Source organism: Onthophagus taurus, chromosome 6 (genome assembly GCF_036711975.1).
Source record: "Onthophagus taurus isolate NC chromosome 6, IU_Otau_3.0, whole genome shotgun sequence".
NCBI classification, from domain to species: Eukaryota; Metazoa; Arthropoda; class Insecta; order Coleoptera; family Scarabaeidae; genus Onthophagus; species Onthophagus taurus.
Window position 1 is genome coordinate 20,309,323 of NC_091971.1, and position 18,156 is coordinate 20,327,478.

At 33.9% G+C, this 18,156-nt stretch overlaps 1 protein-coding gene across 1 annotated transcript; it reads left to right on the forward strand.

Moving 5' to 3' along the window:
• The first annotated feature begins 2,768 nt into the window (after positions 1-2,768).
• LOC111419684 (chitin deacetylase-like protein serp) lies at positions 2,769-6,403 on the forward strand. The gene is made up of 5 exons (XM_023052538.2): positions 2,769-2,899; positions 3,589-3,728; positions 3,792-4,041; positions 4,315-4,636; positions 5,130-6,403. The coding sequence occupies exons 1-5, from the start codon at positions 2,848-2,850 to the stop codon at positions 5,956-5,958; spliced, it is 1,593 nt and encodes a 530-aa protein (XP_022908306.1). The 5' UTR covers positions 2,769-2,847; the 3' UTR covers positions 5,959-6,403.
• Positions 6,404-18,156: the final 11,753 nt, after the last annotated feature.

Consider the following 18,156-nt stretch of genomic DNA (forward strand, 5'->3'; position numbering starts at 1 on the left):
CCTGTTGAGATCAACTGTGAAGTTCCGTTCCTAAGGGCAGTGTGCTGGGTCCTTCACTCTTCTCAATTTTCATAAATAGTATTAGTGATGGTATCTCGTGTAACTAACATTTGTATGCAGATGACCTCCCAGATGCGTTGTTGCATCTTGACAACGATCTCTCTAGCGTGCTTGACTGGTATATTAACCTGAATCCAGGTAAAACGCAAGCCATTGCATTTGGCACTCGCTCCTTGTTGGCACAATTTAATTCCTTAACTACCCTTCACTTGAGGCTTGGCGATACCGTTATTCCGTTTTCTAATATGGTCAAAAATCTTGGCGTGGTAATGGATTCGGCAATGTCTTGGCGGCCACAAGTTCAGGGAGTCTGTAAGAGGGTTTACTTCTGTTCCATACTTTGAAAAAACTTTGCTGCTACCTTCCTCCTGTTGTACGTCGTAATCTTTGTTATTCTCTCATTTTCCCACTCATTGATTATGCCGATGCTGCGTATCCAGACCTGTCCGCAGCCCTTCGGGGTAAACTGGAAAGACTTCAGAACAACTGTATACAGTAAATTTTTCACTTAGGAAAGTTTCAGCACATTACTTCATATCGTAGCAACATGCAGATGATGACTTGCCAGAGTCGTACATCATTTCGTATGCTTACTATGTTGTACAAAACTGTCCATACCCGCACTTCTGCTTATTTGTTTGATGCCTTTCACTTTTTAGCATCACATGACTTGCCCATTCGATCAATGTCGGACTCTACACTCATGTTTCCAGTCCATAGTACTGAAATCTACCACAGATCTTTTACACTTGCCTGCCGTTGTTCGCAATGCAGCTAGTTTAATAAGTTTTAAAAATGCCTTGAGGCGCCATCTGCTATCTCTTCAACTATCTTCTTCTTGATTTATACGTGTTTGTTTTCTTCTCTAGTCTGCCTATCATCTATCTTTTACTGCACTTTTTTTGTGTCTATTTCCTTCCCTGTAGTAACTGACTGTCGATCCGTTACATAACTCAAATATGCTCATTCGCTCAGCCTTATTAGCACATCATTTAGTATTACTTTTTTGGTAGCCATAATTATTTATTTAAAATTACATATACACTGTTACCAGTTGGGTCTTTTGGAAGATATCGCTTATTGCGATAAATTGATCCGTTTGCCTTGATGTCTATATTTGTTATGAATGTATATATTTATGTAAATTTTTGTTTTTGAGGCAATAAACATTATTATTATTATGTTGGTGGCTCTGAATTAGCAATATACCCCTGAGCTTTGGTTTCGCTATGGTTTTTATCATCTTTTCTGATTCTTAAATTTATTAATTACAGTTTTGTGTTATTGTTGGTTGTCTTCACGCGCATTTTAAGTTTTGTATCTTAACCTTTATTGTAAGTACTGGTAATTTTTCAAGATCTTATTCACAAAAAGAAGAGATTTTTGACGGTTCCATTATTTACTCTACTAGTAATTTAAATGATTTGAAAATGTATTCGATCTTATAAATAACATAATTATTGTTGGAATCGTTCACAAGAAATTCTGATAATGATTTATTGTACCTTGGAAACTCAAGTTTGAATGTCAACATCACGTAGCATTTAACATATTACTAGTGCACTAAATTACTTAATTTTTACCTAAGCTAAAGTTCATAATTGCTCATAATTGTTGTATAGGATTTGTAGCTTTTTTTTTGCGTTAAATGGCAACCATTTTTTACTTTTCAAGGTACAATATTTAGACTCGATATCTTGTTGAATTCTTATTTCTGATTATTCAACACTGAAGCTTATATTCCACAAGCTATATAATAATATTCGTTGCATTGAGTAATAATCAATAATATTAATTAAATTGTTTATTCATTTGATTCATTTATATAATGTTGACATTGAATTTTGTTATTTCCCATCATTTCTATATAATTAAATCTGATGATGAAAGAATTCTTCACCTTTTCAATGAAATCCTCTACAGTTATCTAAGTTGTTTAATCAATTTTCTTATTAATTCAAATTTTCTTGAGGTTGCATGCAGAATATTTTGCCAATTCATGATGTGTGGAGATTGTAACGATTTAAATCATTTATATCACAAAGATTTTTCATTTCCATCGTATAATAACGTTTTTCAAATTAAAATTTACAATGAAAAGGGAACGTTCGCTTGAAAAACAACCGGCGTGATTTAAATACGCGGAATTTATTGTGTGCAACAGGAGGCGTATTAATCCAAAGTTCAAGGTGGTCGAAGACTCGAAGCATCTCGAAGAGTTTTACATGAACAGGTACTAGAAAATGGGATAGTCTTTGTTGAATTTTTTTTGTGATAAAAAATAAGTAATGTTGAAAAGATTTCGAATTTATTTTCTAATACTTAATTATTCTTGTAAAATGATGAGTCAAAGAGAAAGTTATTTTGTAATTTACGTTTAATGAAAATTTCTTAAAAAGAATTTAATTCTTTCGAGTTATTCAAGTGAGGTGGTTATAAGAGAATTGAAATTTTCAACACCGTGAGACATTTTTTCTTAAACTGAATAGTATCAAAACCAGTGTGCCGAAGAAAATCCATTCCAATACTCTACCGTCTCTCTTCGAATAAGAAGCAGCAGAGAGCACCTCAACGATTTTTTGGTAGAGTTGGTGAAGATCGTTTCTTCGGGTACCTTCGGCCGATTCGTTTTCAAATGAACATTGGGTCACCTGCCATAGAGACCCACGTCGTTTCTTTCGTACTACGTACGACTTACCAGCCGATGTAGGACGACTATAAAAGCCGACTGCCACATCCAAGAAAGCCTGTCAAGTGCGAAGCTGTGCCGTTGTTAAGTTCTTTGTGATGGCGCGCTTTTACAGTGCGCTATTTTTAATTTCACTGGCCGCCATTACCGGTAAGTTACTAAAAGAAATATATTAACCTTTTTTAATCAATCGGAAATGTAATATTAATTTTTTTTAAAATGGATTAAACATTTTTGGTTATTTAACGTTTTCGTATTGGATATCGTGCAACATATGTTTAAAATTGAAAGTTACCATTCACTTTTATATCAACGTTAGTTTTACTCGAGAGAAATTTAGATTTGTTTATTAGATTTTTCTTGTGGTTATTAATTAATTTTAAAATTAATTTGTCGGTTTTAATTTAAGGCGATATCAATAAGCAGTTAAGAAAGAAACTTTCTTTTTAATATTGTTTACTTTTGTTTTAAATTAAAAGATTGAATTCGAAGCTTTTTGTGGTTAATTTAATGTATCGGTATTGCTTAATTTAACGATAAAAATAATAATAAATTCTTGTTTTCAATAAAAATTTATGTCTTCTAAAGAACTTGTCAAATGTCTGATAATCGCACGTGACCACATAGCCACAAGTGAAAATTGCAAGGTAAACCACTTTCACGAGCATACCTACGCGCCTATAACACTTGGAGTGACCAATTTCTAGATATTCTTACCTTGTAGCTATTATGTGAATAATTTTCAATACTAATTGAAATTGATACTTGAATCAGAATCGGATTAAATGTATCAAGGAAATTTAATTACATAATTATGTATGAATAAAAACTTTTTTAAGGCGCCCAGGAAGAAACGGCAGCAAAAAAAGAGGATAGTTTTGAAACGGAACTTTGTAAAGATAAAGATGCGGGAGAATGGTTTAGATTAGTAGCGGGTGAAGGAGATAATTGCAGAGATGTTATCCAATGTACATCCTCAGTAAGTTTATTCCATCAAAAAAAAAATAATGAAACTTAAATTTTCAACTCATCTCATCTTCAGGGTCTTCAAGCAATTCGTTGCCCAGCCGGTCTTTACTTTGATATTGAAAAACAAACTTGTGATTGGAAAGATTCCGTAAAAAATTGCAAGTTGAAAAATAAAGAGCGAAAAGTAAAGCCTTTACTTTTCACCGATGAACCTCTTTGTCAAGATGGCCAATTAGCTTGTGGAGATGGTAGCTGTATAGATAGGGGTCTATTTTGTAACGGAGAAAAGGATTGTGCCGATGGTTCAGATGAAAACACTTGTGGTAAGTGTTAAAAAAATGTTACATTATATAAAAGAGATTCAACGTGCACGGTTAAATTCTGGCGTTCGCGGAATGTGACCTTGCGGAGCCCTAAAACCTTCTGCTGGTTTTTCAAGTCTCGACCTCGGTTTCACTTTCCTCGTCTCGAATCGGGGAAAGCAACTCTCACTTCTCTCAATATAACCTCTCTGCCGAGAAGTTGTTACATAACGAGATTTCAATTCGAAAAGATTTTTATCAACAATTTTTTTTTCTGTTTTTGTAATTATTTAGATATTGATAATGACCCGAATAGAGCGCCACCTTGTGATCCAGCCGTTTGTGTACTACCGGATTGTTTCTGTTCCGAAGATGGAACCCAAGTTCCCGGGGATTTACCCGCTAAAGAAGTTCCTCAAATGATTACGATTACTTTCGACGATGCTATCAACAACAATAACATTGAGTTATACAAAGAAATTTTTAATGGAAATCGCAAAAACCCGAACGGTTGTGATATCAAATCGACCTTCTTCGTTTCTCATAAATACACTAATTATTCCGCGGTTCAAGAAATGCATAGAAAAGGACACGAAATTGCTGTCCATTCGATTACGTAAGTGATAAAAATTGATTATCTTTAGTTATTTTATAAATTAAAGGATAATTAGAGTTAATTATTATTTCAAAAGTGAAATTTTAATGACCTTAATTATTTTCTTAAAAATGTACAATTTAAAAACAAGGTTAAAACAAATTTTATTTATCAAGGCTATAATTGAAAGCATTACGAATCTAAAATTAACAAGAAAAGGGAATAAATTAATTAAAAAAAAATCATAACCATCATTTCCTAAATCAAAAGTTCATTAATTACATAATCAATGAAGATTTCTTTTGATTTGAATCAACAAACTTTTTAATACCTTTTAAACATTTTCAACGCTAACAAGGAAGTCGTTAAATCACGTTACGTATTAGAATGCTGCAATCTTAAATAATTTCCTTGAAGTAACCACAAGTAAACATTAATGAAGGTTAAAATACCAAATAAGCTTAATTAATTTATTTTATCTTTGTATCTATTCTTTATAACTATTCTTTTACAGTCATAACGATGAGGAGCGTTTCTGGAGTAATGCAACCGTTGATGATTGGGCGAAAGAAATGGCTGGAATGAGAATAATAACCGAGAAATTCGCGAATTTAACCGATAACAGCGTTGTAGGAGTAAGAGCTCCTTATTTAAGAGTTGGTGGAAATAATCAATTTACGATGATGGAAGAACAAGCTTTCTTATATGATTCAACAATTACCGCACCATTAAGTAACCCACCATTATGGCCTTACACCATGTATTTCAGAATGCCGCATAGATGTCACGGTAATCTTCAAAGTTGCCCAACAAGAAGTCACGCAGTTTGGGAGATGATTTTAAATGAATTAGATCGAAGAGAAGATCCAACCAACGATGAATATCTCCCCGGTTGTGCTATGGTTGATTCTTGCTCAAACATTTTAACCGGAGATCAATTTTATAACTTCTTGAATCACAATTTCGATAGGCATTACGAAGAAAATCGCGCCCCTCTTGGATTATATTTCCATGCGGCTTGGTTAAAAAATAATCCCGAATTTTTGGACGCTTTCCTTTATTGGATTGACGAAATTTTAAGCAATCACAACGACGTTTATTTTGTAACGATGACCCAAGTAATTCAATGGATTCAAAATCCAAGGACAATTTCTGAAGCGAAAAATTTCGAACCATGGAGGGAAAAGTGCGTCGTCGATGGTATTCCTGCTTGTTGGGTACCACATTCTTGTAAATTGACATCGAAAGAAGTGCCCGGGGAAACCATTAATTTGCAAACGTGCGTGAGGTGCCCCAATAACTATCCGTGGGTAAATGATCCTACCGGAGATGGTTTCTTCTAAGTCATGTACAAGTGTAAATAAGTGAATTATATCGGACTGCGATTAAATTTTTTTTTTATTACCTTTTATACGAAAAGGTCTTATCTTTTCACTCAATTAATTAAAAGCGCTGTTGAGTAGACGAAAAATCAGCTACCAACTATGTCTTAATGTATTTATTATCAATATCATCGACTGTGTGCGTGATTTTAATTGTTAATTTTTGTGTAATAAACGTTCTTTTTTAAAAAAAAGACCATCAACCAGACTGTTTTATAAAAAAAAATCCTTTAAAAAAATTTATGCCTCAAAATAGAAAGTTACTATGTAGTTATTTGATTTTTTGAAATTAGTACTTTATCTTTTAGGTTGTGCAGATATAATAGTAAGTAGAAAAACACTCTTTTTTTGTAAGAAAACCCCTACGATATTAAATATTAAATAAAGAAATATATTTAATACAAAACTTTTAGCGTTTTATTTAAATCTTTTTCACAATTACGAAACTGAAGACGTCTCCGATCTTTTTTTTAACTTAAAACGGGTATGTAAGCAACTTTCTCCGTTTACTTTCACTTTTTGACGATTTTTCTACTTTCATTTTTTCGATTAGAGCAAAAATGCATCTAAATCAAATTTAATATTACCCAAAAAAATTTGTTAGACATAAACTTTAAACAAAAATAAAAATAAATTTATTTTAAAACAAAATTAATATATAAATAAATAAAATCAAAAATTAATTTCGATCAATCTCTATTTTATTTCTTCAATCAACTTCTCGCATTATAAATAACGGAGCCGTGAAATCCGGTTCGGTAAAGCTTTCTACTTCATTTTAATATCTGCATTTAAGATCTTGGAACCGTCCGGTGGCTATTTGGATTGTAACGCAACAATCGACTTAAATTTATTAACGCTAACAAAGAAATAGCTTGATGAGTCTTTATTTGAAAAGTGAAAGTTATGATTTATATAAAAATAGATTTAAGAATTATAAGAAATAAAATAATTATAAGGAGTGTTTTGTAAGATTAAATACGAAGGTAAATCCAGTAGCAGAACTAATCACATCTTAATATATATCAATGTTTCATTGAAGCCGTCAACGTTTTGCCTTGGGTTTGTTAATACCTTGATCTATTAATTATTAATACTTAGAAACTTCGAGATAAGATTTGGATTAATTAAAAAAAAAGATTCTTTTAGTAATTTTAATTGATTAAAATTCTAGAAACGTACTGGTTAGAAACTGAAAAAGGTAAGGTAAGTGTTCAACGGAAAGAGTTTTAAAAATAACGGCCCATTGCTATGCCATTTAAGTACAAAGAAAGAACCAGAAGGAAACGATATCCTTCTGGAATAAACTCGATTGAATTAAAATTTATAATTCACCGTTCTTTTATTTTCTATGTCTTATTGACTTTAGAAGAATTTAAAAATGTGTATATATGGAAAAATGAGATTTTAAAAAGCTGATAATGATTTAATGATTATAAAGAGGAAGTTTATTGGATACTCGCTAATGGTGAAGTATCTAATAAAACAAGCGGTTAACATTTCTGTTTAAATGTCAGCAAGTGCTATTCGCACATTCGGATTCATCTTCGCAAACAGTTTCTTAACTCAGGCATAGTTTGCACAACTTCTCACCCAACTGACTCACCTAAACAGATTTGAATACAACAGATTACGGCGACGAGTGGAATTTAAAATATCTCTGCTTAATTATCTAGAAAAGTAAATGGGTGTTTCTTAAACAAAAATTAAAAATCGTAAAGATCAATTTATGAAAAATTATATCTACACGCAAATCATTAAACTATATACACATTTCCATATATACATTATGCAAAAAAAAAGATAGAATCCGAATTATTTTTGAAAGTAGCAGCGATTTTCTGATTGTAAACTTGAGGTTACAAGTGACGCGATGATGAATGAGTGTTTTCGTCATGTTCAATGTTATTGCTAGAAGATTTATGAAATGCAATTAAAATATTTACTAATCATTTAATTTTTTTTAAATTTGGACTTTGTGAGTTTCAAAGAAAATCTTTCCTAAAAACTGCTAAAGCTTTTTGCAGCACACTTATTCTAGGTGCTTCCTCCGAGGTAAATGCAATCCTCATCACACTTGCAGTTAGTTTTTGAACAGTTGAAGGAGTACGAAATCCTCATATACTTTGTCTAGACTCTAGAGCATATATCGGGAAATGACAAGAAACATTTCTGGAATTTCTGGAAACTTTTACCCGAAAAACTAAGCCATCATGCGACCTCGACTTGATTGGATGGAATCACACAACCTGCATCCACAAGTTTACTTGCGGCAGAGTATGTGGTAGCAATTTAATCGAAATTATGCAATCTTCGTTCTAAATTACGCTGAGACCGCTTAAAGTTCGCCATACTATCCAGCTGCTGCCTAACATCTAAATCTTCATCATTAAAAATCGTTGAAAACTTCTTCGTATTATTATATATACTAACAACTTTTAACTCGAACTCTCACACCGCCCTACTATACCTCGACCTAGAAAAAGCCTTCGATTGTGAAATACGGACGTTACTTGAAAGTGTTATGGCTCCAGATAAGTTGTTAGCATGACGTCACATCCCATGCGATTTTTTGCACAGCTAACATAAAACTTCGACATTCAGAGTTACTTTTCTTTTACTTGTATATTTAATATTTGGCATATAAATAATCTCTAGTTATATCCCAATACATCTCAGCCATGGTTACTTGAGGATAAGGTGCTGTAAACGATACTAATTTGAACAGGAAGTCGTAAAGGACGAGTGAGATGTGTTAGGCAGAAGATGGGGCTAACTTGATTCGAAGATATGCCAGGAAGTGTAAATACCAATAGCTTCTGGTCATTTATAAGGCAAATTCTTCTTGTATAGAAATAAGTTGGCCATGCAAGAACTGACTGAATACGTTTTATGCATAATAAAAGTAAAATATATGAACGTTTTGACATGCATCTTCTTCTTCAGTTTATCTATGTACCGTAGAAGCGAGTATAGATCTTTATTTTTCGAAGAAAACGAACATATACTTACTGTGAATTCTGACCGATGAACTTTATTCTGTCCTGAATCTGAAACCCTCCAATAAACGAGGTTGCAGATGATTTCAACAACATAGAGCCATGGTTCATACAAATTATGGTTGTTTGCGGGAAACTCCGCTTAGTCGATCGAGTAAATGCGTTTTAAACTCATGCATTTCTATATCGCAATAAAATGACACTAATTTAAGTAGGAACAAAGATTGGACGTATAAATTAAGTGAGAATGAACCATTATAGTTCACGTATTGAAACCAATTACAAAAATAATAGTTTTGTAACGAAATGTTTTTGTAAAGTCCAATAAGGTAAGTGCAGTGACACATCCCTCATCTACTGTCCTTAGTGATTAGTGAGATTCAGATGTCTAGTAAAACAGTTGCAACCAAGACGAAACCCTGCTATTTAGTTGCGAGAATGATATGTTTGGTGTTAAATGACCTCTATCTTTCACCATATTCTTCATATCTGAATCAGTTATATTTTTTTTGGATAGGATATTATCAAAACAACCTTCATTGGTCGGGAAACACCTAGAGTTGTAGGACAAGACAGTACTAACATTTTTTTTTCAATTTTATTATTTACCAAACGATTCAGTTGTAATGTAGTAACTCTTAAATTTTCTGGTTTAATGAAAAGTTAAATCTTAAAGACGTAGTGATGATTACTATAAAAATCCATAAATCAGTATCACCCGAGGAATATTGGTTTTGCCACCTATGGACATTTTTTGTGACTTATTATGCCATAAATTTCTTCGTATATTCTAGTATAGGAGATATGATAATATTATACTTACTAGAAATTTACAATTTTATTGTGAATAATTAATTTACATTTAATAACAATACATATTATAAATGTAATTATAATGATTAATAATTATATTCTATAACAATTAAGTAATTAGTTAATGATTATTACAAACAAACCGATTATAATTTTTACATGCCATTAAATACTTTCTGTCTGTTACCCTTCGGCAATTCCAACATCTACCTCATTTTGAGCAACGGTTTTCTTGAAGATACTTTTGTGACATGGACGCTTTTTCTCAACGATTTTCAGTGCTAATCACTTCTTTTGCTAGCTGATTGAAATTCTCTTCTTTTGTGACCCTTTTTAGTGTTCAAGTATTCATTAACATGAATACGTATAATATAACTGCACTAATAGAACATAAGCGTTGACTGCATTAATTTCATATTATAAAAACTGCCAGCGGCCATCCCTTTGATTGCTTTTTGGTGTATATGTTTGGAGAACCTGATCGATATTGACTTATTGTTATCAATAACTATTTGGGGCTTCTTCGTTTCATCTACAAAAAATTCACCCTTATTATGTATTCATAATAATGTTCCCTTATTTAGGACAATAGGAAGCCAACACTGCTTTTTCTTGTTTTGGAATGGCACTAAGCAGTGTGAGATTTATTTTTCTATTTTGCTGATGTATTTAGGCCATTATATTTTCACGACGTTATATTTTCACAACCTCCCCAAATCTTTATCCCACACTTTCCGAGTTTAGAATGAATACACCATTTCGGGCACTTTCCACACAATGTGAGCAACTGTTCGTTGAGAGTTACATTTTCATGGGGAAATTAATTAAATAATAATTTCTCATCTAAAAGTAAAGATTGGGAAGTTGTAGTAAACCTGATTCTATCAATCCATCACCTATGTACATTCCATAAAATTCTAATTCCTTCGTCATGATATTTGTAAATTTTTGGTAACATTGAGAAAATTTCTCCAAATTGTGGCCAGGTTTTGCTTACAGTATCCTTTTCATATGATTTTGGCTCCTTCTTTTACTTTTCAAATTTATTTTGTGATCTGCAGTACCATATCTACATTTATAACGTAAGAAAATAAAACGAAAAACTTACAAGTAAAAATTGACCGTCATTATCAGTAGTATTAATGCTTTCAGATTCTGAATCAATCAAATTTTCGAGGTGAATTTCTCAGGAAAAACTACTTCGCCGTTGTCATCTCAATTGACAGTAACATCCTGGTCACCTTCACTATCTATTTCACTTTCTTTCAAACCAATGCCGCAAAATATCTTCTGCATCTTTATCAGTTAGCCGAACCGATCTTCTTTTAGCCAAGATTACAAAACGTTTGCGGAGAAAAGTTACATATTGTATTGAGGCTTTTTAACCGGACCAAGACATTAGTTGAATGGGAGAAATGTAAACAGGCTCTAACGAATTACACCAAAAACATACGTAAGGCAAAAATATAACCTTGGAGGAGGTTCTGTGAGGGAGTGAAAGACACATCCAGCAGTGCAAGAATTCACAAGATTCTCGCTAGAGATCCGGCAATACCCCTGGGCTCACTTAAGCGGCCTGACGGTAGTTTTACGGACTCTAGCAGAGCCTCATTAGAGCTTCTCATGCAGAGTCACTTCCCAAGAAGCTTGATGATGAGGGCTGATAATGCCACAGCGGGCAATTCCTGCATGGCACAGCGCCCCTCAAATACGGATTGGAGTATGGCTAAAAAAGTCGTCACTTGCACTTCCGTCGACCAGGCGAGTCAAACGTTTAAGTTTATTCCTTGCTTTGTTACAGCAAGGGAATTTTCAGAGCGAGTGTCGCCTGGAAACATGTACCGGCAGAATGGACTAAGGTAAGGGGGCCAATCAGCAGAATTGGCTCTACACAACTTAGTTGGTAGAGTATCCAGAACGCTGCAGGATAAAAAAATCTTGGTTTGTGTGTACCTGGATATAGAAGCCACAATTTCTTGAAAGAGCTGCTCTTGACAGGGGAGTGGAAGCAACTATAGCGAGTTGGATCCGCAATATGCTTGATAGTAGAATAATTTCTATTTCACTCCACGGTGATACGATACATATAGAGAAAGTAGAACAACCAATTTACAGATTTAAGCAATATGCTCAAAACTGTTCCAACATGTCCCACCAATGGGCTGCGGAAGACATTATAAGCACTGATACTGTGCTATCAATGCTATCAAATTTGGCGGGATCACTATCAGTGATTAATGGTCGATACCAGATTGTACTGACTCAGCGGCAGTCCTCGATCGAAAATGAAAATTCTCTGGTTCAGGCAGATATTTGCATGTTCACAGATGGATCAAAAACGCCGGAAAGGGTCGGAGCAGGAGTATACTGGAAAACACCTCGAATTAAGCGACCTTACAGCCTGGGTACGTATTGTACTGTATTCCAGGCGGAAGTATTTGTACAAATACTTCTAACTACTAATCATCTACTAATAAAATGAAGTACAAATTTTCTCAGACAGTCAAGCCGCTCTCCAGGCGCTACAAGCCGTAAAAATGGTGTCGGCACTGGTTAATGATTGTAAGAGAACATTAAACACACTGAGTTGTGATAATAGAGTTTTTCTGATCTGAATCCCGGGTCACTCGGGGGTTGCTGGTAATGAAGCAGATGAGCTGGCAAGAGAACAGCAGTTGGTGTATCATTTGCGATGGCCTACTGTGGACCAGTTCTCCTGGAATGAGACATGCTAATGTGTTTATTAACATCGCCACTGTCAAACCCGGGAATATTTTAGCAACTATAGCGGCATAAAAGTTCTAATGAGTGTCTTTACTGGGCACTGCCGATTAAAAGCACACCTCAACTTGTTAGGTTTAGCCGGCGATGTTGAATGTCGACTGTGCGCGGAAGAAGTAGAGATGGTTGAGCATGTTTTATGTCACTGCCCTGCCGTTAACCGTATCAGATTCTCGATTTTTGGATCGCAGTTTATCTCCTCAAAGGATCTGAATGATCTTTCACCGAGCAAGGTATTAATGTTCGTTAAGAACATTGGACTGCACGGTGAAATTAGATAACGATATCTATCGGGATACAATAGATTCTTAGGATCGCGGTGCAAGGTTGGTTGGTCCACCTACCCGATATGTAGTCTATGTAATGTACATATTGTATAAAGACAGCGTTCTCAATAATTACATTCAATTAGGTGAAGTATTCAGTAGTCTATACTTTATCATCATATACGAATCGCGGGACGAAACGTTAGGGAGAGAAAGATTTAATAATATTGCAAGTATAATATCAAAATAACGTAGTATGGATAATGAATGACCCTAATGCACACTTAGTAAAAAATCTTACTGTACCAAGAACAACTCTTAGACATAAATTAGACGGAAACGAACCAGGATATCTAGGATACTTCTACATTTTTGGCTTTAAGTCGAAAGTGTTCTGCCATTGATAGCACACTCTGGCTAAAATAGATTTTCTGGTAACAGTCGTTGCTGTTAGGATGTATACGCCTGCTCTTACCGGTTTCTTATTTGACAAACTGTGAGAATTACTGCTAATAGACTTCTTGGATGATCATAGTTTGCACTTGAGTATAAGCAACCTTTCTCGGGAACATAAAATGATTTTAACACGAAACACATGTTAACACATTCGAAATGAAGCGTCTTTTTGGGTTAATTATTTATATGGGTATAGTTCGTCTAACACATCAACCAGATTATTGGATAGAGCCAATGTTTCAAAAGGAATTCCCGGCAGCTATATCCTGGAAGAGTTTCGAATTAATTTTGATGGTGCACTGTGCGGATAACGAGGACAATCCCCAAAACAGACTCCGCAAAATCTAGAGCTTGCTCGATAAAATGGTCCATAATTTCCAGACAAGCGTCAATTCTGGCGAAACTATATGCATTGACGAGCAGTTATGCGCCAATATCCAACAGGAAAACGTCATAACTATGGCATAAAGATATTGAAGTTCTGTTGTAATGGAGGATATACTTACAACATAAAAATTTACGCCGGCAAGAATCTTGACTAACGACGCCATTCAATGAGCCATTGCTGGATTGCGGAAGGACCATGGTCACGGATAATTGGTACACTAATCTATCATTGGCAGAAAAGTTGCTAGATCGACAACCACATCTAAGGCACCTTGAGGAAGAATCGCAAAGCAAATCCGAAATAAACTTAAGTCCGGTGAATACATTGCAAAAGAGGATTGGCAATTTACAACCATTGGATATACATCACTTATTTTCACATGACGTCAATAAGTTCCAAACTTATTGAACAATATTTACGTCAACAATTCGTAATGGTTTTATACCTAACATTGGGATTCGGGTTGAAACTGAATTAAACTGTTTATTTCGTGATATACATTGGGTTGATGAAGATAATTCAAGAAAAATATATTGATAATATTATGCTACTGGATGGCTTCAGTATGGACATTTATTTCGAGGATAAACAAGAAAGAATACGCAATAAAGATATATTAGAAAAAAATGTACTACGCATATTTCGACATACGAACAGCGACACACCTGGATTAATTATTCCCACATAAATTTATAATATTTATTTCGCGTTAAAATGTTCTGAATTAAATTGTTTACTTCGAAAATAATCTTATTCACCACATTGATAATTAATAGCTGAAACCAATTAATGATAAACATAATATCCAACTTAAACAACATATGAAATTTTAAAAAGAATCGTATTTTAAAAAAATCTTGAACAAACTGTTAATTTAATAGATGTTTGCACAACTTCTCATCAATTGACTCACCTATACCGATTTGAATACAACGGATTACGGCGACGAGTGGAATTTAAAATATCTTTTCTTGCGTGGTAAACTCATATAATCGGCGTTCTTGTATGTCATTAAAGTGTATAAAGTCAGCACATCGAAAGCTTATTTAGCAAACTCCTATTAAGAATTTTGTTATTGTTAAAAAATTAAAAATATAAAAGTTTTCTTGTTAAATAGTAATGCCTCGAGGTTTGGTTTTTTTAACCACTCCTAATTTTTTCTTTTCATTCTTTTTTTCTGGTGGAAAGAGAAAGAATGCTACCGGTCAAGTCACATTCTTATATTTAAAAAATGCCAATTAACTAAATGTCTTAAATGAAAGTTAAACACAATACTATCCTTTATTATTTAAACATGATTTTAGAAACGAAATTTAATAAGAATTGGTGATTAACTAATTACCACGAAAAAGTAAAACGAAGAAAGTGAATAATTTGGGTCAAGGTGGTCTATTAGAGTCTCGCCTCTCCTTATCAGACACCAAGAAAACTTTTACGGATTTCAAATTTTCTTAATTTACATCTATTCCCCTAGCAAAGTTTATAATAAATTATTCAAATTTATCACAAAAAAAGGAAAAAAAATATTGAATAAAAAAAAAGCGATGTTGAAACGTGAAAGTATTTAACCTAAATATCTTCTGCTTCGTCTCAAAGGATCTTAAAATGTCGTTTGCATAAAATTCTGGATCAATGTCGTAATTTCTTATTAACAATACCAAAGAGGTAGAAGTTTTTAGGGCGCGGCTTAATAATCATATGTGTGCGTTGAACATAATAATTGCGCAAAAACCGTATCTCAAGGTGCTCGAAACTGCTACATAAAGCAGCATTACGTCCCAAAGCCTTGACGTAAAGGCATTTGATCTGTTTTTCTTCTCGATCTACCGCTCCCGCAATATGACATTGAAGGTGGTATTTCCAAAATCGTCCAAATACGGCAAAAGTAAAATTTTAAAATGTCAAGGAACATTTTTAGCTAAAATTTTTAATGCGAAAGATTTTTTTTCTAATTTTTTTCTTAAACCAATCCTCTCTTTACCTTTGACCTTTCATAAGGACACTTTCGAGTATCCCGGAGTGGTCGCAGTTTAAAATTCGAGCGATGGTTCTTCTCACCTTTCGCGGTCCGGCTTAACGAAATAAAACCGCAAAGAAAAATTGTTTACCGCCCGGCACAAAATCGAAAGTCGTCGTTGTCGACGACGTCGCCGTGAAATTCCACGAACGTCTCACGGTCATACCAGAAAGACAACTTTACTCAAACGGTAAACTCAATAAACTCAAAAGCAGACTCTTAGATGAAAAAAAAAAATTCTTCCAACTCTCCATCTAAGGAAATGAACCTGTACAAAATGTTTAAGTACACTTTGACAAGTTTACTTACAAAGAATTCCTCTTCTGGCATTGACTTTAAACTGAGAACGAGAAAGAAAAAGTGGGAAAGATGTTTAGAAAGAATTAGAAGAATGTTTTGTTATAAGAAAGAAATTATTTTTTTAAAGTTAATATTTAGAGGATTTAATGTTTGATACAAAAAAATAGGAATTTATTATCAAAAAAAATCTCGTTAGAAAAATATAAAGGAAGAAAAATTGAAATATATCATTTGAAACTAGCAAAAAACTAAACAAAAATAAATTCAATATTTTTAGAATATATTGTTGAGGAAATGGTGAAGAATTTTAACATTTGCAATTCGTAACAGTTTGATTTATAACCGATTATAAATTATAGCCACGACTTATTAAATCATTGCTACACATCCAGTTTTCCTCGACTGGTTCTTTAATGTTGACGAAATATTCTTGAAACGGAAAATGTGCGATTTGGGGATATCGTACAAGATAATTGACAGATTCGAGAGAAAAAGGTGTGAAGAAGAACTAGGAAATGGATGAAAGATGGAAAGAGAGGAGTTATGTGTGAAGCAAAACGATTCAAGAAAATTCTACAAAGGATTGAGTCTCACAAGAAAACTTTACAAATCCAAAATAAAAATAGAAAAGAGAGAAGACCACATTCTTGTAATCAATGAAGAACAAGTAGTACATCTCCGTACTAGATAAATACTAACATTTTTGAGAGGAAAACCAAATACTTCAAATGTTTACTAACGGTAAAAAACTTTAACCACCTATAGTAGCAGATCTCAAAATACTTAAGGAATAACACTAGAAGAAAAACTTAAAAAGAACTAAAAACACAACAAGTATCCTGTAAAAAAAGAATCGCGACAACGGTATAAAGCTATAAACAAAACAAGAGTTTTAACTACTAAGTTTTAACATATAATACTTAGGTGAATACTACCAAAGGCCACAACAAGTCGTTATCGATACCATGTCAGTACTTGAAAGGGTTCCCCAGAAATTAAGAACAAATTTAGGTAGAACAAAAAGATTACAAAAACATTCAAACGCAAAAGCAAGATCTGTGACTATTAACAGATTTACAGGTATTGCGAACACTGCTGCCCAAACAGAAAATCAGCATAGCGCCTCCTAGCGGTGGCGGTAGACCCACACTCTGTCAATGCGCAACCAGAAGGGAGCTCATTAATTACTTGGCATATCTGGTATAAGAAGCATTTTTTAAAACTCATAGTGTGGAATATTGGTGGAGATAGCATTCCCTTAAACCTCACATTAACCGAGTGCACGTCACCCCGAAAAGACAACTTTTTTACAAGATACGCTGGTTTATGTAGAGTGAGTAATTTAATGATTATACATCACAAGACATGATAATACAACTGCGGATAGTCGAACAAACCAGCAGATACTAAAATTATGCATTAGAGGTTGGAATGATTCACTAGATGCTGGAAATAACTTGATCTAATTACAATGAATACCATAGCTATCTTTGGAATACTGGTGCTCTGTCTAACTATCTGTCTGCAAAGGAAAGATAAAAGGTTGCGACTCACCCGTGACCTATCCCATAATGTTTTAAAGAACAGGGTAGTCGGCCATGAATGTGCCGCCACAAATACCCCCCCCCCTCCGATACTGTTAATCTTGCCGATGTAAATAAATCGGATAAAAATTCGTCAGATTCTGTCAATCACAACATTTTGAAAGCATTTTCCGATTTCGCATTAACTTGTCAATCTTTGCTCAGTAATGTCAGTCAGAAACAGCTGTCGTTAGAAAATCAGATATCGGCCATTCACGACCAACTTAATAATTACAAACCTCAACAATCTTGTCCACATTGTAATTGTCATAATCATAAGACACGATATTCTTTTTCTCGCCAACGCTCACATTCTCGTGGTAGATAATATTCTCATTCTTCCACGGTGTGTTCATATCATGAACGGTTCGGTAATCAGGCTTTTAATCGTCAGGGACTATGATGTAAGTTTTATAAATCCAGTAAGCAAAGATCCAAATCACCATCTACATAAAACCCAAAAAACGAATAACTGTTTCAATGGAAAATGATAAACGCAAATCTATTCATCAGATTTGTTCTCGTCTTTTCATTTTTGATAAACAAAACCGATTAA

What these genes read in the sequence shown, in the direction of transcription:
- LOC111419684 (XM_023052538.2), top strand. Translation starts at nt 2,848, where the DNA reads ATGGCGCGCTTTTACAGTGCGCTATTTTTAATTTCACTGGCCGCCATT. An exon ending in TTCACTGGCCGCCATTACCG is followed by an intron (nt 2,900 to 3,588) that starts GTAAGTTACTAA and finishes AACTTTTTTAAG; the next exon opens with GCGCCCAGGAAGAAACGGCA. An exon ending in ATTGCTGTCCATTCGATTAC is followed by an intron (nt 4,637 to 5,129) that starts GTAAGTGATAAA and finishes ATTCTTTTACAG; the next exon opens with TCATAACGATGAGGAGCGTT.